Genomic DNA, 21,299 nt, shown 5'->3' with positions numbered 1-21,299 from the left:
AAAAGAAGAGCTCTTTCTTAAATATTTTCATTTTGTCTTGAACTTATTTCAAAAAAAAGGTTATTCGCAATTGGTTTAAAATCATCCCATCAGAGTGGAAATGTGCCTAATGATTATAAAGGAGTGGTTTTCTTCTTTCAAGTACAAAGTGTGATCTAATCAGATGTACTCGGCATTTTATAAAAAGAAGAATGTGGCAATCAGAAACAATTTGGTTAACCTTGGAACCACGGGAAAGGCGGGGGCTAAGAGAAAAATGTTGGCAGAGCCCAGGCATGGTTAGGAAGAACCTGGCTTTGCTGGCTTCACTCAAGCATTCCCATCCCATGCTCCAGGCCTTGCTTTGGTTGCAGATAAACAGCAAGCTATTTAACCCTCTATTTTCAGTCCATGGTCATCGGCGACTTTCTAGTTATATTTTCTTTCTGCCTAAATCCTGCAATGAGAAAATCTGCTGCCCTCCTGACTGGGGTTCCACATATAACAAAAATTATGCTTTATGATCATTTTCACAAGCTTGATTAATTTCAGTCCAATGGGATGATGAAACTGCACTTGGAGTGTTGACAAGATCAGACTTCTGTGCCTGCCAGGGTGAAAACTCAGGTAAATTTAACTCCCTGATGTCATCTTTGGACAAATGGGATTTTTTTTCTTACTATAAATATTTGCATAATCATATTGGAACTTTATCATAGGGTTAGTATAGAATAATCTTAATATTTTTAAAGCTACTCACAGAATAACATCTCTGAAGCGCATATGTCCATTCACAATGAGATAAGCACCAAATCGAAAGCAACCAGCATAGGAAAAATACATAAATGCTTGTGAGATACTAAAAGTGATTCCATAGATATGTGCCTTCCTCACTGAATTCCTGAAAGGCAAGTAAGTATATGCATAATTAGTATATTCATAGCCATCTATTCAGACTATCTTAGTATTGTATAGTAGAAAGGACACAGTTTCAAGAATCAACTAACTGGGGCTTAAATTCTACCTTTGGATATAGGAGTTTGGTAAATGTTTCAATATACAAATATTTCTCATTTGTACAGTGGATATAATAGCTATAATGAGTAAATGGTTTCAGAACTAAATTCAGTAAAACATCTTTTGTAGTGCCTAGCTCACAGTAGTTGATCAAATGATAGTCACTACTGCTATTATTACACATATGTAAATGAATAAACATAGTTGTATCAAAAATGTAAACATAGTTGTGTCAAAAATGCCCAGAATGTCAAATACAGAACTAAAGTTTGAATCATCTGATGGTGATTTCTTTAATATTGTTATCTGGTCTCCTGTATCTAGCTGTCATCTCTTACGTTGAAATTGATGTCTCAGATCCATAAAAGTTGTGTGTTTGAAGTTCATACAGACACACACCCAAAGTCCTTCCTGCAAATAGATCCTGCCAACCTCATATATAATTTCTTTTTCACTATTTCTAATTAGACTTCATGCTATACTTTAGGCTTCCAAAACCTCCAAAGGAATCTTAATTTATTTACTCTCAAACCCATAGTGTTCCTGATTTGGACAGTATAACATAAGTGCAGTGAGCATGTTGTTGCAACATTTCACATGACTGAACAATTTGCAAGGTTATTGAATCTTTAATTATAAACAAATTCATAACTTGCTTCAGTTTGTTTTCCTCCTTAATTCTTTGAAGTTCAAAATAAATGGTAGGGTCATAGGTAATGGAGCATACATACATATGTCCAACATTGAATGGATAGAAAAATGTAACTGCATATTCTTTTATAGTATTATACAAACTATACATAACTGAAGAAATGGAACTAATCAAGAATTTCAAGGATCCTTTTTAAATTTCAAGAATCCTTTTTAAATTTGCAAGTGTTCACACTAACTGTAGTCCGAAAATTGTTTCAGACTACAAAGTTGTAATCTAAGTTGTGTTCAGTTTTGTCAGTGTGACAACATATTCATTTATAAAATCAGGTCACAGTGGAGACAAGTACCACACAGACCAACTGGCAGCTTTTTGAAAATTGTTCAGCTGTAAGCTGGTGAAATTAGTTGTGTGTCTTTGTCTTCAGTGTAGGTTGGACTGGGTCCTCATCAGAGAACAAATGGCATACCTTTCTCTGAAACACACCAAATAACAAATTTCATCTTTGGATCAGTTTACCCACTCCAAAGAAAATAAAGGTTTGAGCAATTCCTTAAGAGAATGTTCATCCTGAATCATCTACATGGGTTATTTATGTAGCCTACACAAATGACTGAGCTGTTATGCAATTCTCTGTACCTTTTCACTCTTAGAGACATAATCTTATTGTTTTTATAAGAGGTTTAAACATCTAATTCTAAGCCAGATGCAGTGACTCATACCTGCAATCCCAGCAACTCAGAAGACTGAGGCAGGAGTAGCATAAGTTTGAGACCAGCTTTGGCAACTTATTGAGACCATGTCTCAAAAAATTAAAAGGGCTGAGCACTCCTGGGTTCAATCCCCAGCAACACACACACACACACACACACACACACACACACACACACACACACTAATCCTAAGCCACTTATTTTCAGTTAGATAGTTATTGGAGAAAGGTCATCTTATGGTCATTGTTTGAAGCAGCAGACTTTTAATTATCTTTTTGGAACACTGATTCAGCCTTGGGAAAGCACTGGGTTCTTAGTAATGTTTTGTTCATTACCTGTAAGGCCCATACAATTTTTCGACATACATTGCTTCAAATTTTCTTTCTTGGGTCAAGGATACAACTGTCCTAATATTTTCTATTGCCTCTGTTGCAATCTGTAACAGAACAGACTTTCATTAGAAGAGACAATTTAATTTCTGAAATAATTAAAAATATAAGGCTTAGGGCTCTGTCAAAAGTATCCTTAGGGTTCAGTTGAAGGGTTTTAGATTCCTTCAGTTAAAAGCAAAAGGCAGAAAGTGTTCTTCAATACCAGTTTTAGGATGAAACTGGTACTTCTGGTCATATTAAGTATAGTAGGTAAGTCTTTGTATGCTCAGGGAGGCCAACAGCTCACGGAAGAGACAATGGCCTGGGCACCAGAGGCCTGGATCTGTTCCTAGTCCTGTCAGAGAGTGGATACGTGACTGACCTCGGCTACAACCCCTTTTCTTTCTTCACCATGTCGAGTTCTTGAAGAGAGGATTAGGCTGTGGTTTCTAAATGTTCACTGGAGATGCCAGTCATTTTCTCTCCTTGGAGAAGCTGTCTACCCACAAGAGGGGAGGCGTCACCTTTGTGAACAACTTGACCTTGCTTTAAATCCCTAATTAAACCAAGGACACTTGACTGATCTGGGTAAATCAGATCTGGTTCTCTGGACCAAGAGGCAAGTACCTGGACTGTGGTGCCAGAGGGAAATGTCACCATGTGGGTATAGGAAGCTGGTCTGAATATAGAGCACTTTAGAGGAACAGTGTGTGGAAAGACTCAGACAACAGAACTTGTGGTTCAAAGAGCCAGTTCATATCATCTGTCTATACTTCCTGCACTTTGGGGTTTCTATACCAAACCGTTTTATACACAAACCAGCCAGATCAGTTTTCTGATTCTTACAGGCAAATCACCCTTAATGAATGTGGTCTGTGACTTAACTACTGAGTCTAAATCAGTTCTGCAGTTGAGTTGCCCAAACCATCAGCCCAGGAAGCATAAGATCTTAATTTTACATTTTGTCTTATCAGCTTTAAGACTTCTCTCAGTTGTGATTCTATAACCAAATAAAAGCAAGATATCAAAGACTTTGGGCTGAATAGCTGTATATTATAAATGAAAGATCTAACAGGTAGTAATAGCCAGAACACTGCTTCATGGATTGGCATGATCTCATTTAGCCTCCCAACAACCCTGTAGGGTACATATTATTCCTACTTTTAAAATTAGGGAACTGGGGTACAGAGAAGGTTCCCATTTGCTCAAACCTCTGGAGTAAATAAATAGGAGCACAAGGATTGCCTACCAGGCCATGTTCTGCCAAGTCTATGTTCTTAGCCTCCATATTGTGTTGCTCCTACTTTGTAATTTACACAAAGAGAAAGCAGTTGTGAACAACTTTATACTCAAATCTGGACTTTCTGGTCAAGGATTAACTGCTTGTGAACTAGCTCTGGTATAGCAGGCCTTCTAATCTCAACAACTAGGTCTGGATCAAGACACTTACAAAAAGTTGAGGCTGTTTTCACTAAATAGAGTTAGGAGGAACAAGGCTGGGGAAATCAATTAGTAGGCTGTGCCTAGTTGCACTTCATATCTCTTTGAGACTATCAAGTTACACATAGGCAGGCCCATCATTTTCTCATCACCCAGCAATCCATACCTTCATTACCAAGACCTTTTTGGAGAATTGAAATTAATCTGCACCCCAGGTAAATCAGTGCACTTCTTTCTGAACAAAGAGTGATGGCAGGGATGTTCTATAAATGTCTAACCCCCATTCTGCCAGTTAACAGTTGGCTAAGAAAACAATATTGAACTATGATTGGAAACTTTAAATGTTAATTACCAGCAATTCAATCTCTCATTGTACATTTTTACCTGTGAGGTTAAAGTAGCTACTAAAAAATTAGACTGGTCAGTCTGAGTTATTCATTCCTGGATCCATAAAATAAGTTTCAAGAAGGAACTTGGCCAATATCTGACACAATTTCTCATTTCACTAAGTTAGAGAGTATGGGCCAGAAGAGTTGGGGATCTTCTCCAGCACCATACACTGAACAACTAAACCGAGACTATGAACCCAAGGTATTTTGTTTGGTTCTGTTTGCAATACTGCTTAATTCTGCTTATTTCTACGAGACTTATTCCTGCCAAAATTTTAGCAATTTTCAGTATTACCATGTTTAACAGTTAAAGACTATTATGTGAACTAGACTCAAGATGTGTTCTTTTTCTGTAATTTGTCTAAGGAAAGGTTATTTTCATTCTGATAATTTTCCCTTCTGAAATGTGGGAACAATCAGGGATGGTGGGGGAGGGAACAAAACTATAGGGTATTTTTTTTAGTAGTTAGTTGTGACACATGGAAGTGAAGAAAGTAATGCCTTAAAATACCCACAAAACAACCAAGAGGATCTTCAAGAACTTGGAACACTTAGGGATTCACACACAGGAATCACACACTGTTCCAGAGAACTCTGACTCCAGGAAAGGACAGAACGTGCAAATGAAAGTGCTCTGGTTGAAACCTTGAGATGATACCTACGCTGCATGGAGTTGCCCTGGTGCCAGGTCAGGGTGGGGAAAGGTCAATGGGACCTAATTGGTTTAGTCAGAACATGTTTGGTTCTAATTCTACTCACCTTAATGCCTCACATGTGGCCCAAGACATGCAACCCTGGAGGCTTTCTTCCCTGTAAGGTGGAGATACAGACAATATCCCACCTCACATAACTGTAGGTTGCAGTAATGTTTGTGAGAGGGTTTTAAGTGTGGTGCTTAGAAACTATTACAATTTATATTCATTATCTGTTTTACCTCCTAATGTTTCAATAAAAGATAATATTTACATCCATAAGAGTAAAAATATTTATGATTGTCATCTACATTTGAGCATTTAAATGCAGGTCTGGGCAAATAAGTGTTTACTTGTAGATTTAGACCCATTCAAACACCTATAAAGAGACTAGAGAGAAAACTTGGAAACTAGGCCAGGCACAGAGGTGCACACCTGTAATCCCAGCAGCTCAGGAGGCTAAGGCAGGAGGATTGCGAGTTCAAATCCAGCCTCAGCAATTTAGTGGGCCCTAAGCAACTCAACGAGACCCTGTCTCTAAATAAAATATAAAAAAGGCTGGGGATATAGCTCAGTGGTTAAGCGCCCCTGGGTTAAATCCCCAGTACCAAAACAAAAGCAAAAAAATCCCAAAACCTTGAAAACTAAACTTGAATCCCAGCTCCACCTCTTTTCCACCCCCTGCACTGGGAATCAAATCCAGGCCTTGCACATGGTAGGCAAGCACTCTACCACTGAGCTACACTCCTAATCCCATGCCTCTAACTTCTGCTTGAAACTCAGGCTCCACATTTTTAAAAAACATGTTATTATCCTCACCTGCTTCATAGGGAGGTGGAATGAGTTGGTGCATATAAATAGGACAGTAATTGGCACACAGTAAGGCTCAAGTAATATTAGCCCAATTGCCCCACTAGTTAGAACCACAAACCTGAGGCATTACTGCCACCTGGTGGCTTCCAGCCTTAAAGATAGAAATCACAGCCAAGAAGGACAAACAATTGTCTCCTAAGCACAGCAGAATGTCTGACTTTCAACAATTCCCTTCTGTTCACTGCTTTAAAGTCTCTTTTTCTGTAAAACAGGGTGACATTTGTTCTAAGAATGGCATCAGGCCAGGCGTGGTGGAACATGCCTATAATTCCAGCAGATCAGGAAGCTGAGTTAGGATCACAAGTTCAAAACCAGCCTGGGGATGTAACTCAGTCATTACATACCCCTGGGTTCATCAGGGGTACTTGAAGTAAAAATGAAATGCATTTTGAAAATTCAGTTTTTTATAATAACCCACATGTTAAGTGCTTTCTACAAGCTAAAAGATTTATAATAATCTCATTTTCGAGTTCTAGGCATTGTTAGTAGGTAAAATATTTCATAAATTGTTTAAAATGACTAGTTTTAGTGAGCACAAACATTAAAATATGTGTATTGTAATAATTCAAATGGAATGTATAAAAACAATAGTTTCACTAATTGAAACCTGATTTAACCCACCTTTCCAGCAGTTTCCAGTTCTTTTTTATCCCTTTTGGCATTTCCAGCCAACATTTTCATTTCAACAATTCCTGAGAGAGCAATAATTGGAACAACTGATAGCAGCAAAAGGGTTAATTGCCAACCATAGATAAATGATATGATGATACCAGTTCCGAGGTTAGCTGTATTCTGTGCAATTAAAGCCAGCCTGGTTCCTGTGGCCTGGAAGAGAAGAGGAATAGAACACTGTAGGTGAAGTTTCAAGTCCATGGTCAGCATGGTGCATGGGTTTTGTGCCTGCACTAACATTCTCTCTTTTTCTCCAATAATCCCAAACACCTGTGCTTAACTCACGATGCTCTACAGGTCAGCTTTGTTATCCTCTAGCATGTTCCTCTTTTCCCATGTGACCAACATTATAGCACCAAGTTATCTACCGCTCTGCTATGGATGAGTAGTGGGGACACATGAACTTTCTCACAAAGGCACCATTCAAAGAGGAAGCCGACCCCAATATACTCTAGTAATTTTAAAGGCCATTTGCTTCAAATGTGAATGACAGAAATTAACACACCTCCAGAGACCATGTTACAAAGCACACATATTCTAAGAGACTGTCTATCACAGAGCACATATAAGATCAAATTAGTGTACCACTCAGAAAATGAGGGCCACTTGTCACCAGTGCAGGGGACTCACTGGCATACATTTTCTCCTCTTTTCTGTTGTGTGGCAACAGCAAACTTTAGAGTAGCCCTCCTCTGCTTCCATGGCAGGACCTAAGCCAGTCAGGGCATAGCCTTTCCCTGAAGATAGTTATTGTTTCAGGGCTGGACATGTGACCCAAATTAGTTCAAATCAGGTTTAAAGGGAGGACTTTTATTTGGAGGTTGAGACAGTTGTTCACTCTTTCCCTGCATGAGAATAAGGAAGACCATAGCTCTAAGACTGCTACTGGTGGTCAATCTATGACCAAAGGGAATGAGCCTAGGGACTAAGGCAACACTGAGGAGGGAACTCAGACCATGCAGACAGAAGGAACCTGGGTTCCTGATGAGGTTTTTGAGCTGATGGATCAATTAACCCAGAAGTCTAACCTTCCTCTGACTATTTAGGCTTGTTTGAGTTGGGTTTTCTTCTATTTCCAGCAGAAATCATCTTAGCAGATGTAGCTATGCTGTATGTATTTTGTTTGTTTTTAAAGAAAAATACAAATAAAGTATAGACTACATACTCCTTGGACTTGGGCAGCATCCGTGGCAAGTCTTGTAGAAAGTGCACCAGTACTGTTTTTGTGATCATCAAACCAGCTCATGTCCTACGGTACAAAATATACTTTTAAATTAGGTCAAAATTAAATAAGCAAAGAAGATCAGATAAAAAAGAAACTCCCAAAGTTTCAATGCAGAAGAAATATCCACATTGGACTTGGGTACTGAATTTTAAGGGAGACCCTGCTTGTGATATGCAGTCCTGTCCAACCCTGAGCACATCTTGCTCACACATAGTCCACTAGGCCCCACCTCCCAGTAGCTTTTTGGTGAACTGGGACATCTGTGGCAGGGCTCATCCATTGCCAGCTTCACCATGTGGCATTTAAGCCACCCAATCATCACAACTTGTACCATGGACACTTCTGCCTCAATAGAGGGTCCTCTGTCATAAAGAGTGGTAGAGTCATGTGGGAAATGCCTATCTTATAAATTCCAGGCAGTAGAAATTAAGCCCTGGTTTCTCACCATATTTTTGTTTTAAGAGTGTGTCTTAGATTTGATTTCAATTATAAGCTACTCACCCACCGCATCTTTTACCTTCATATGAAAGAATTTTCTCTACCTAACAAGAGTTTAAAAGATGCTGAAGAAAAAGATTTATCAACTCAGACTTGCTCAAAATGTAATACCTGCTACGTGTGCTTGTGTGAACAAGAAAATCAATCCCGGTCAATAGGACTGGAGATAGTCCTCTCTTAGGTCCTTTCTATCCAAATACAGAATTCATGTTTGCACATTTTCCCACACATCCTGCACTAGAATGTAAACTCACCAAAAAAGTAGAGAGTGAATTTTAGTGTATCAGCACTCTATCTGGTACATGGTAAGTGATGTTTGAATTAATTAACAAGTGAATTAATGTCAAGCCAGAAACAAAACTTGAGTACCAACTGTGAAAACCTACAGTTAGTATGATCAGTTGTGGTATATGAACATGCAAGCTACCTTTTCCTTTGTATAAAGGCATCCTAAAGTCTCCAATGACTGACCAGTGCTGGGTATGGGGTCCACAGAAGAGATACAGGTCTTGAAATGATAATGTCCTCATGGATAGAGATAATTAGTTAAAAAAATCTACTGAAATTAAGACTTCTCCCATGAAGACCCTGAATATCTAGATATTGAAGGATTGGGACAATTTGCAGGATTCTGATCAATCTGCATGGATGCAGTGGAGGAAATATGCACATCAGTGTGCCAATAAGAACTGGAAGAGGCCTAAAATGAAAGAACTCTGAAAACCCAGAAGGCACTCTTCAGTACACACACTCACCTGTCTTAGCATTGCTTTAAAAGCCATGGACCGCAGCCTTGTGGTGAGGATCTCTCCAGCTTTCCCAAATGTAAAGCCCTGGGCGAGAAGAAAACGCTCTGACCCTTTTGATTGTCACTAGCATTCTTACATGAATGCACATATTCATAATGATTTCTGTATTATTTATACATTAACTGATACATTCAAATAATAAAAGCCTAGGACCAAATATTAATTCAAAGTCCCAAATTAAAATGCATGCACTGGTGAATAACCAGTATGCATTAGAATCATATGACTGAAAACCATAAAACTGTAGTTTTGGCTCTAAACCATTCTAAATAGGCTATTTTTGAAAAACTTTCAAGAGTAACGTCTCAGTGACAAAGTTACCATATATAACTTTCAGTGTGTTCTTAATACTTTCAATACAAGAGTTGAAAATGAAAGTAATGGAATTCTATATAGGAATACATTTTGACTCATGTGGTGCAGAGGGAGGATGTCCTTAATATTAAACTCCCAAAGAGTTCTCTGATTCCCTGTGACAGCTCCACCAGCTTTCAGGTTGGGGAACGGTAAGATTGCTCTTGCCAAGCCTCCTTGTCAGGCACTTTCCCTCTTCCTAAACACCACTTATGGACTGCAGAGTAGCCCAGGTGTCTATCGCTGGGCTTGTTTCTGGGACACGTGGGATGGATGGGCCTCCAGCTGTGCTGTGAGTGGGAAGGTAGGCAAGTGGACGACACTCTTACACATCAGAACTCTTTACTAAGCAAGGAATCAGAGTGTGGGATGAGGCTGACCCATGTGCTCCTTAACTATTTCCTCCTCTCCTGCTTTTTACTGGCGGATTGCTATGCTTCAGCCCACTGTTCTGCAGTCCTTGAAACTCTACTCTCTGATGTGCCAGGGCTTGGGGTTGAATGAGGTCACTGAGATGCTACCAGCAAAGCAATGATTTCTAAATAAAAAGCTTGGCTCACTATCACCACTGGTTCAACAATGATAAGACAGAAGCATGAGGGGCACAACCAGGAAACATTATTTTACTGATTCAATGGATTGTATTTGAAAGGCCAATGGGACGCCCACTGGGTTAATTGAGAAAAAAGAGATTTGGTAAAAGTGTTATTAGGTAGAAATGAACAAATGCAGCAGGTGTGACTAGTTCTTTTTGGCCAAGTGTGCATTATGTGAATGCAATGTGCGTGTTCTTTCTAATAGTTTATCCACTAAGTAAGACAACTTAAAGTTACTTGATATCCTACCAAGAGTAACAACAGAAAAGACTGCCTCCTCCCCTCCCCCAGTTTGCAACTAGTTGCATTTAAGTGGTTCTTAGGTTCTGTAATGAGCTCTAGTCTGCTTCCTTGATAATGAACAGTTTGCTGAAGGCAAATGTGTAGCAAGTTCAGTGCACAGAGAAGTCAGGGTTCCTCCTGGTTAAGGAGTCTTCCCTCTAAACCAGGCTTGTGCCAGTTGTTTTGCAATTTATTTCAGTCTAAGGATTTGGAGGCTCCATCAGGTCATAATTTTTCTATTGAATTACAGACTTGATGAAAAGGGAAAATTATGGATACTTACCTGAAGGAAAAAAGTAAAAAATGAAATAATTCCCAGACCTAAGAAAAGCAATGAGAACATGTTGCACTTCTGCTGCTTTATTGCATCATCCCCTGGTCCAAAAATCTGTAAAAGAACATTACAAATAACCATTTGGATGACTTGATGGACACTTGCTTATTCCTCCCCTAAATAATGGCTTGAGTGTCACATTTTTCAAAGTAGGTTTTGAATATGAATGTGGGAGTTTTCTAATTGTGATAAAATAGACATAAAATTAACCAATTTTTTTTTTGGTACCATGGATTGAACCCAGGGGTGCTCAACCACTGAGCTACATCTGCAGCACTTTCTAATTTTTTTTTTTTTTTGAGACAGAGTCTTGCTAAGTTGCTGAGGCTGGCTTTGAATCTGTGATTCTCCTGCCTCAGCCGTCTAAGCAGCTGGGATTACAGGCATGCATCACTGTGCCCAGCATTTCATCCATTTTTAAAGTGTACAATTCAGAGGCATTACAACATTCACGTGGTGCAGCCTTCCCAACCCTCCATCTCCAGAATTTTTCATCATCACATTAAACAGTGACACCACTCCCCCCGCCCATTCTCTTTTCTCAAAGCCCCTGGAAACCACCTTTTACTCCTTAGCTCTGTGAATTTGAGCACAGAAGATTAACATGGGCTGTGTACTGTGAGTGCTTCCACATTTTAGTGTTTGTCCCTCTTCCTCTGTACTCAATGCTCCCTCTGCTTGTCTCCTCCCTGCCTCCAGGCCCAGGCTCAGGCCCAGGCTCAGGCCCAGGCCCAGCCCCGTCTCCAACCCTCCATGTCACTCCCTGGGGCCTCCTCTGACCAACCCATCTGAAAGAGCACCCTTTCTCTGCTCCTCTGTCCTCCTGTTCTCCTTTTAAAACACATGTAATCCATTGACACATTAGGTATATTGTGTATGTGTATTTGCTGCGTATCTGCCACCTTGGTTTATTTTGTGTAGCACTATATATCTCTAGTGCCTACAGAAGCACCTGCCATGTTGGAGATTCTCAAAAATGTAAATATAGTGGCTCTTAAATTGCAAGAGAGCCAGGGACTGCTTTGTTTTGAAATTTAATAGGATCTGGAGAGTGCTTTCTAATTTCTTGATTTTTTTAGTTTATGGTCTTAATTGTAGACCCAATGTCCAATGTCACAAGACTAACAAACTCTTAACATGATGGAGGATGATTCATCCTTAACCAACATGTCTCTCTGATGATGGTTAGAAGTTTGACTAATGTAGTTATACAACATCAATCCTGTATCTGACACAGACAAGATATTTTGATAATTTCCTATAAGTATCACCCTGTGAATGCAATGATTGGATAGTGAGGTTTTGTTTTTAGTTTGGACTTCCCATGTCTTAGAAGGATTGCTAAAATAGTGATTTGGTAGCTATCACTTTTTGAGTACTTACCACCAGACAGATACTCTTAAGTGCTTTCTACCTCGTTCCTTATATAATCTCTTTTAACCTTCAGCCATCCCATGAGGTAGGTTTACCTTATAGATGAAGAAATTCAGGGAAAGCATCTCACCAGAGTTTGCCCACATGTTCAATGGCAGGGCCAGACTGCCCCCAGAGCCTGGACTCATTGAACACTGTGACTTGAATGTTTCTTCTCCTCCAGTCCCTCCCAACTCCCTGTGAAATCTGTGCCAGCAACTCTCCACAAGCAGATGAGGATCACTGACACCAGTTTCACCCAAATGAAGAGAGCTAATTAGAATGCCTCTGCATTGATTTTGTACTTTATAAGTTCATTTATATCATGATTTAGAACAGTTCAAAGGCTACTTTTCTTTTTCTTTTAGAGCCTACCTCAAAAAGGAGTTAAGAATTTTGTCTTAGTTTAATTTAGGGCTTCTTGACGCCAGAATGGAGCCAGTTGGGTGAGGTTGGGATGAGGAGCAGCTGATAAACTGACTCAATGAAAGCTGTTATGTGATGCTTTCAAACTTACTGCTATCATCTCTGAAAATATGATGGAAAATGCTGGCTGAAGTGCCCCGTTGGCAATGGCACAGACTGTTCCCACCACAAAGTAGGGCCATTCTGTTTTATTCAGTTTCAGGACCTTCAGAAAAGACACTGGTGGCACATTTTCATCCTAGAATATATAAATATCAGGAGAAACTTGTGATAACACAGCAGTTACTGGACTCTGCAGACATAGAAAAAGCATGAACATTGTCCTCAAGGATCTTGCAAACTAAGTGTAGAAAATGACCAGCAGAAATAATAGAGAGTAAGATGGTATGTTACAAAATATTAACAAAGCCCACTGAGGACACAGCACCAGCTGAGCATGAATCATTCACCCGACAGGCAATCTTTACAGTATGACTAGTTTTCTTTCCTCCTCTCAACAGATTGACAGGTAGCAGGATCTGGGCACAACATGCCCTGGAATCCAAGACTAGCTCTGAACTTATATAACTCTGGGTCCAGGTGACTGTCATGACTGGGCCACATGAGTGGAACTGCAGTTTTTTCATAATGATTATGCAGTCCTGCTTCAGAGTCAAAGGAAACAATACACATGAGAACATGGGTCAATGTCCTTATAAATGTAGGGCCTTGCACATGCTAGGCAAGTGTTACATCTTCAGACCTTTGTGAGACAAGTTCTTGCTAAGTTGCCTAGGCTGGCCACAAACTTGTGATCCTCCTGCCTTAGTCTCCCAAGTACCTGGGGTTACAGGTATGCATTATCACTCCCAGATCAGGACACCATTATTCATTAACCAAAGAACATGGGCTTGGTCTTTTCACCACAGAACCCTGCCCAGTACATGCTTCCCAACTCAAAAACAAACAAACAAAAACAACAGAAAATTAATTTTGCCCCTTTTCTTTTATCACTGTTTCCTGGGCAGATACCTCCTATTTCATAGCTTAGTTTATGGTGTAATTTTTTTTGTTCATTTTGTTCACATAGCTCCTTTTCTTTAAACTAAGGATTGAACCCAAGGGCACTTAACCACTGAGTCACAACTCCAGCCCCTTTTAAATTTTATTTTGAGACAGGGTCTTGCTAAGTTGCTTAGGGCCTTGAAAAGTTTCTGAGGTTGGCTTTGAATTTGCCAGTCCCCTGCCTCCCTCATCCTCCTGAGCCCCTGGGATCACAGGCATGCACCACCGCACCTGGCTAGTATGTGAATATTTAAAAAGTGAGGACTATGTCTTTATATTCCTAGAAACTAATCCAATTCCTGGCACATATCTTAGCAAATGCTTAGCAAATGCTTAGCTAAATGTCTGGTCCAGCATGAAGGATTTAGGACTCATAAATAATATTTTGACTGCAGAAGCAGTTTAACATTAAACTAGAAAATACAGGTAGATTAAATCCCATGGCCTTAAGGTCATTTAGTTGGTTTTATTTATGGCTACGAAACAGAGAATATAGAATAGATTCCACTCAGCTCCTTTCTTTCAAATTACCCATTTTCTCTATTTTTGTATTGTAGAGGTTTTTTTTCCCCTTCCTAGTTACAATCACCTTTAAGTCCTGCTCTCCAGTATGATAAATGAGTCTCTTCCTCAGATTGCTGCTCTTCTTCACTGCACACAAACAAGCCTTCCCAGGTCCCTCTAGTCAGACTTCATTTCTCCCTTTCCTTTGGCATATTATCTATCCTTCTATGATGGTATTTAGGACAATCTTGTTGAACGTGGCTTTTTTTTTTCCTCCTCTCTCTCCTCTGTGCATTTCTTCAAGAGATGTGCTCCTCTAAAATACTGGCCTTTATAAATATTTAGCAAAATGCCTCTTTCAATAAATAAGGAAATGAAAAGTAAATAATTCCATAGCCCAAAGGGGGGAATTGTTTATCCTCCTTATGATAATGAAGCTCCACAATAATACAACCATCATTCATTCTTCTTTCTGTAAACATACCAAACATAAGACCTCTGAGTGGCTCCTCTAATTTCTTCAGTATGTAACATGTGGGCAGAGAGAGAGGAATGCAATGAACTCTCGGTAGGATTAGTCTTCATGCTAACACAAGAGTAAAAATAAACTCAGCCTTTATCAACAAATAGCATCAAACTACACCAGAAATATACTTGAGTTAAGGGAATATCTTTTGTGAGGATGTGTCTCCTCCCTATTATAAACTTATTTCACTTAATAATATCCTAAGTCTTCAAGTAGGGAGTGTTGCAGAGTATATAATTTTGCTATTTCTGGATTTAAACAAGAGTATTCTCTTATTTAAATAAGAGTATTCTCAGCTAATTCAAAGTGTCAATGCATATGGCAAAGAGATACAGTTTTCCACATTCCCTTGTAGCTGGGTATGGCCAGATGCTTAATTGATGACAAATGACTTCTAAGTGAAAGTACTTCTGGAAAATCTCTTTGTTCCTTCCTGCTATCTGGAATGTGGAGATGATGACTAAGAGCTTCAGAAGCCATCATAGATTTTGAAGTGTCCTGAGGATGGAGGCTATGTGTCAGAGTAGTGAAGATAAATATGAAAGGAGCCTAAGTCCCCAGTAAATATGGAACAAGCTTTTGGACCTTGCTTTTCACCTGTAACAAATGGAATCATACCTAACAGATGATGCCAATACCAGGACTTCTTATTTTAGACTCGTCTTATTATCTCTGGGTCTCAAAGATGAATGAGATCTTTAATTTTAATATTAAGCCTCTCAGCACAAAGACTACATTTTCTTTCTTTTTTAATATTTATTTTTCAGTTTTAGGTGGACACAATACCTTTACTTTACATTTATGTGGTGCTGAGGATGGAACCCAATGCCTTGTGCATGCTAGGCGAGCGCTCTACCACTAAGCCACAATCCCAGCCCCAAAGACTACATTTTCTGATTTGTTTTTTCCATTAAAAACCCATTTCTGATTGGAATCTCATTCACTGGTCAAATACATTTAAAATGTAAAATTTCCTTTTTCTTTTCTTTCTTTTTTAAATTTTTTGCTTAAGAGTATGGCTCATTGTAGGAATTATCTGTGCTTGAAAAATATTTGCAAGGTTAAGAAGTTTAACAGCAAAATTATAAAGTAATAGACTTAATTTAAGTGAAAAACAACTTACAAGTTCATCGGTTTCTGCATCAAGGCCATTCTGATGCATTTGTGAATTCTTGAGGCTTTTGTTAGTAGAATTCCTAAATATGCGAGTTTTCCAGCCATTTGGAGCCATACCAGTGTTAGCCTTTTCTTCATTTAGTTCAACTACGAATTCTTCTGACTGGATATGATTTCCGAATGTCTGAAAGAAAAACAAAATACTAACTAAATCATGTGTTTGTGTATAAAAATGGATGTAACCTTCAAATTCAGAACCATAAAGCAATTATAAATATTACACATGTCAAGAGTTTTAGATTCCACCCCAGCTTCTCAATCAAGGTTCACTGGGAAACTATAAAGAAGTGTTGCAAACAAATAAAAAGTTAAAATAATAATAGTTTTTAAAGTGTTGCAACACTCAGAGAAGGTTAAAAATGAAACATTAAACTCAATATAAATAACATGAGCATTAGAGCATATGAATATTTTCTAAAAATTTAAAGATACATTTTTCGTAATCCAGCAGATGTTCAGAAATTTCCTCAATATGAAAGAATCCAGAAAACATGTCATAATCACCATAAAAGGGAAGAATAATAAATAGAAGCATTACCAGGACTCATTATAAAAGCTCCAAAAAAGGAAAATTAAATTAAAGGGCCTGGTCACTATTCACGGGAGATAATTAAAACTGCTGTCCTCACCTGGCTGAGTGCAGTCATCTTCCTTCCCCCTTTGCAGTCCTGCTCTGACTCACACCTCACCCCAGGTGAACTGATGGGCAGGCTCAGCCTCATTGACTGCTTTCAGATCAATTCTTAAGGACTTCTAGTTCACAGCCTGGTGAAGGAGCAGCCAACCTGGCTGGAGTTGGACTTTGGGTCTTGTTCCCTATTTGTTTCTTTCATGTCCAAGTACACATCTTAATAGTTTGTCCAGGACTTTAGTCATCATACAAGTACCTTGTTCTTGCTCCTCCCCTTTAGTTCTGTTTCAAATCCAATGCTTGGCTAGCCCCTTACTGCACCTGAAGTAGCGTGTCTATCATCACCTCTTATCCTTGCTTCCCAGCTGTGTTTTTGACTCTTGACAGAATATTATGCATGCGATTATATATTGCCTTGAACTAAAAAGGAGTATGTTCTGCTTGGTGAACTTCCTTACTCACTCATTGCTGAAATGTTTTTTTTTTTACAGTCTCCCAGCCAAAACCCAACCTGGGCTAAAGAATTAATGAATCCACTGCAATCTCACTTCCATCTACTCTCTTGCTGCTATCATATTCATTTTCCTAAAGGACAAATAAAAAAATCAATCACACCCTCCCACTACCTGCTCAAGTCAGAGCCTCCAAAATCTAGCTCATGGCAAGTCAAACTGGACCACCTCTCTTTCCTCCTTTTGTAATCTTATCCAGGCTATCAAGATGAGAGAGAGATCCAGCTGGCCACGGTGGAGTATGCCTGTAATCACAGCAGCTCAGGAGACAAGGCAGGAGGATTGCAAGTTTTAGACCAACCTCAGCAACTAAGAGAGGCCCTAAGCAATTTAGTAAGACTTTGTCTCAAATAAGAAATGAAAAGGGCTGGGGATGTGGCTCAGTGGTTAAGCACTTCTGGGTTCAATCTCTAGTATCAAAAAAAAAAAAAAAAAAAAAAAGAGAGGCAGTCCATCTCAATGGACAATTCTTTAAATAATCCCATTCAGATCTTAGCCTCCTTCTATGATCAAATGACCATCACCTGTCTCACAATATTTTTCTTGTGCCTATCTAAGGCACTCGGTTTAGTTGGTGTTGGATGTTTCAGTTAAGAGGTCTTTAAGCTCCAAAGTCAGGATGGTCACTCTTCACCAGGTAATACAAAGCATATGTTTAAAACTAGTAGCCCTCATTTCTTCTTCTTTTTGTTTTTTTTTTCTGTATATTTTGTTTTATTGGCTTATTATAGTTTTCCATAAAGTTGGATTCATTTTTACACATTCATGCATGCATACAATATAGCAATGTAACTTGGCCACTATCATTCATAGGATTTCCCCTTTCTATCCCCCACCCACCTATAACAGTTCTTTCCACTAAGGGGTGAGAGTTCTATTGACAAGTCCTAGGCTTCCCACAGTCTGTCAAATGCTGTCCAGTCTTTGAGTAGAGAATGATTGGTTTTGAGGACATTCTATGTAAGCATTTGTCTGGGAAGGACTTTAATAGCCCTCATTTATTATATTCAAACATATTTCAAATGGCTCAAAAATCTAATTGTAAAAAGTAGAACAATTAGGGGCTGGGATTGTGGCTCAGCGGTAGAGCCCTCGACTAGCATGCACAAGGCATTGGGTTCGATCCTCAGCACCACATAAAAATAAAGGCATTGTGTTGTGTCATCTACACCTAAAAAATAAATATTCTTTTAAAGTAGAACAATTAATGCTGAAAGGAAATATGGGTGAACATTCTTTCTCAGAAAACCTGAAATTCTGAAGCATGGAGAAAAAAAAATAGATAATTTGATTTTATACAATTTTAAAGCTTCTTTACTGCAGCCAAACATATAACAAAGGAACACTGGAAAGAAATGGTCTAATACAATATATATATATATATATATATATATACATATATTGCCAAGAACATGTGAAAAGATGCTCAACTTATGAATAGGAGAAGAAATCGGGAGGTAGTGTCTAGCTCTTTTAAGCTAACAAGATGAGAAATAATTCTAAATAACCGTCAGTAACTATTTGTAGGGTTTAGATTATGATGATTTTCAAATTTCTAAGAGACAGGTTTGAATATTTTAAAATGCTTGGACTTTAAAAAGTAAGAATATATCAGAAAAAAGATTAAGATATGTTTAAAGAAACAACTAAGAGCCAACAATCTACCTAATGGAGAAGCATAGATAGTTTTTTTTAGAAGCAAAACCAAGACAAACTTGAATTAAAACTTGGCTGGTCTTTGTGGTCTGCAGGAAAGGAAGCAGTAGTATCTTGAGCATCCAGTGAACCCTCAGGTTCACCATGGTTCTTTCCACCATTTCTCCAACAAGTAGTTGGGAAGGCAAAAACCAATTCAGAAGGGGAAAATATCCCAACGAATCAGAATTCCAGAGCTGGTAGAAACATGTGAGGTCATCTTTGTGCAAGATTCTCTACTCACTTAACAAGGGAGGATACCAAAACCCATTTGGCTAAGTGACTTGCCCAAAGTGATTGACTAGTTGGTGAAGAGCCTTTTCTGTTCTACCAGGTCACCATTCAGTCTGAAAATGTACACATTTTCCTAGGAAAGAAAATCCAAAGAATATGATATAGAAAGATGAGAGCTCTCTGGCAGTCTCCCAGCCTGTCTTTACGGGATGGAAGATCATTCTTACAGGAAACACAGCAGGAGGACAGTCAAAGTGTTACTTGAGGATCCATCATGTTATCATATGAAAATCACAGAGCCTTGGAAACCACTAATGAAATTAAAACTAAAGTAGATTTAAGGTAACATTTTATATATTTTTAACTAGTGAAGTAGTAAGGAGATTTTATGGTGCTTAAGTCATGTAGAACTAACTGATTGGTAAAGAAACTATGCCTGATCCTGTTCTGCTGGTGAACATTGTCTAGCAAATGCAAGACCAATTATAAAACTTTCTATCAAATGAAATGATAGAGTTTCATTTTATATATTCACTTTGGGGAATTTTCAAATTTTAATTATTAATCATGTATCTATTTTGCATCAGGTCCTTTTAAAAAACCAGCTTTATTGAGACATAATTAATATATCATAAATTTATCCTTATAAACACTTCAGTATATTCAAGTGATTATTTCATTATTTTTCTTTTTAATATATTGATATACATGTATTATATGTTTAATATATTAATATATGTATTATATGTGTAATATATTAACATTTGTTTTAATTGAAAAGTAATTGTACCTATTTATGCTGTACAGTGTGATATTTCCATATATGTAAACAATGTGTTATGATCAGATAAGGGTAACTAGCATATCACTTCAAACATTTATCATTTCTTAGGGTTATAAACATTCAAAATTCTTTATTTTAAGTTATTTAAAAATATACAGTCAATGTTTATTGGCCATTGTTACCCCTCTATGCAACAGAACATTGGAAGTTACTCTTTTATGTAGCTGCACCTATGAACCATCTTCTTTCTATCCCTCCCCACCACTTCCCAGCCTTTAGTAACCATTTCTCTCTTCTCTACTTCTCTAACATCAACTTTTTTTTTTTTAGCTTCCACATATAAGTGAAAACAAGTTGTCTTTTTGTGCAAGATACTTATTTTTTAAATTTACAACTTTTCATGGCAGGTTTGGTTTTATAACTGTGGAAACTGAAACTCAGCAGAGGTAAGCTACTTGTCAGGCAAATTTTTACTTAACTTTTTTTGGGGCCTATTTGTACTCACAGCGGCAATATTTATAATAGAGAAGTACTAGAAACAAAACAAATATCCAACTTTAGACTACTTTCACACATTTCTTACTATGAGTAATTAAAATTATAGTATTTGAATGTTACATATTTGAAATGTTAACAGAAAAAAAACCCAAAATATATGTGTATATACTAATTATGATTACGTCAAAGCAAATTTGCATAATTTTACACATATATGAATCACAGTCATAGAATAACATTTTTAGGTTATTTATTGTGCAAAACTCTTGGGCAGCAGTTACCTGCATGTTCACAAGTTTGAAGTACACCCCTTCCTTCTTCATCAGGTCTCTGTGGCTTCCTTGCTCCACAATGACTCCATCCTCTAATCCAGCGATAACATCTGCATTTCGGATTGTCGACAGTCGGTGCGCTATCACAATGGTGGTCCGGCCTTCTCTGGCCTAAAGGGAAACAGAACAAAACTGTGACACATCAGGTTAAGAACTGACAATTGTTAATTGTGAGTTAACACATTTGAGCCCTTGGATGAGTGCTGTTTGTGATTGATTTTCGAGTAATTGTATAATTACGTGTGGGGTGCTGGATTCTATCCTTAGCACCACATAAAAATAAAAAATAAAGGTATTGTGTCCAACTACGACTAACACAAATACTTCAGTGCTCCGTGTGATTAGGGTGCAGGCATGACTCTTCCATGAAAGATTAAAGTCAGACTCGAGTTCTGGACCAGACAGGTGGCCAGCCCTTTCAGTATGACTATAGATTGTTCTGGAAGCCTACCACAGAGTCAATGCTCCTCAAGAAAAACAAGCAAAGTTTGACCTTTCTCAAGTGTTTTTCACACTTGCCTGACAAGCCCTTGCTCTGAGATACATGGTGTGCTAGAAATGGGTAGAAACACTTGGGAGAAGTCATTGCCAAGGTAACCGCTATTTTGATGAACTTCAAGACCATAGT

At 38.3% G+C, this 21,299-nt stretch overlaps 1 protein-coding gene and 1 long non-coding RNA gene across 7 annotated transcripts in view; one reads left to right on the top strand and one right to left on the bottom strand.

Annotated features, from left to right (window-relative positions):
* LOC101973490 (phosphatidylcholine translocator ABCB4) overlaps positions 1-21,299 on the bottom strand; it is a 75,857-nt gene that overhangs the window by 25,433 nt on the left and 29,125 nt on the right. For 5 of the 6 annotated variants that reach the window (XM_078040496.1, XM_005340012.5, XM_078040495.1 and 2 more), the window contains 9 exons: positions 20,621-20,782; positions 15,933-16,109; positions 12,827-12,973; positions 10,846-10,950; positions 9,277-9,354; positions 7,964-8,047; positions 6,748-6,951; positions 2,697-2,797; positions 740-880 (listed from right to left, as the gene is read on the bottom strand). In XM_078040496.1, the coding sequence (XP_077896622.1) occupies positions 740-880; positions 2,697-2,797; positions 6,748-6,951; positions 7,964-8,047; positions 9,277-9,354; positions 10,846-10,950; positions 12,827-12,973; positions 15,933-16,109; positions 20,621-20,782 (1,199 nt within the window). Of the gene's footprint in view, positions 1-739; positions 881-2,696; positions 2,798-6,747; positions 6,952-7,963; positions 8,048-9,276; positions 9,355-10,845; positions 10,951-12,826; positions 12,974-14,767; positions 14,870-15,932; positions 16,110-20,620; positions 20,783-21,299 lie in introns of those variants that run through there. The other variant, XR_013435323.1, reaches the window with a different exon arrangement.
* Positions 32-20,976, top strand: LOC144375450 (uncharacterized). The gene is made up of 2 exons (XR_013435324.1): positions 32-606; positions 20,666-20,976. It is a non-coding gene; the product is annotated as an uncharacterized LOC144375450 (long non-coding RNA).

The sequence above is a fragment of the Ictidomys tridecemlineatus genome, chromosome 2 (assembly GCF_052094955.1).
Source record: "Ictidomys tridecemlineatus isolate mIctTri1 chromosome 2, mIctTri1.hap1, whole genome shotgun sequence".
Taxonomy (NCBI): Eukaryota; Metazoa; Chordata; class Mammalia; order Rodentia; family Sciuridae; genus Ictidomys; species Ictidomys tridecemlineatus.
The sequence above is the reverse complement of the archived record's forward strand: the minus strand, read 5'-3'. Positions and strand labels throughout refer to the sequence as shown.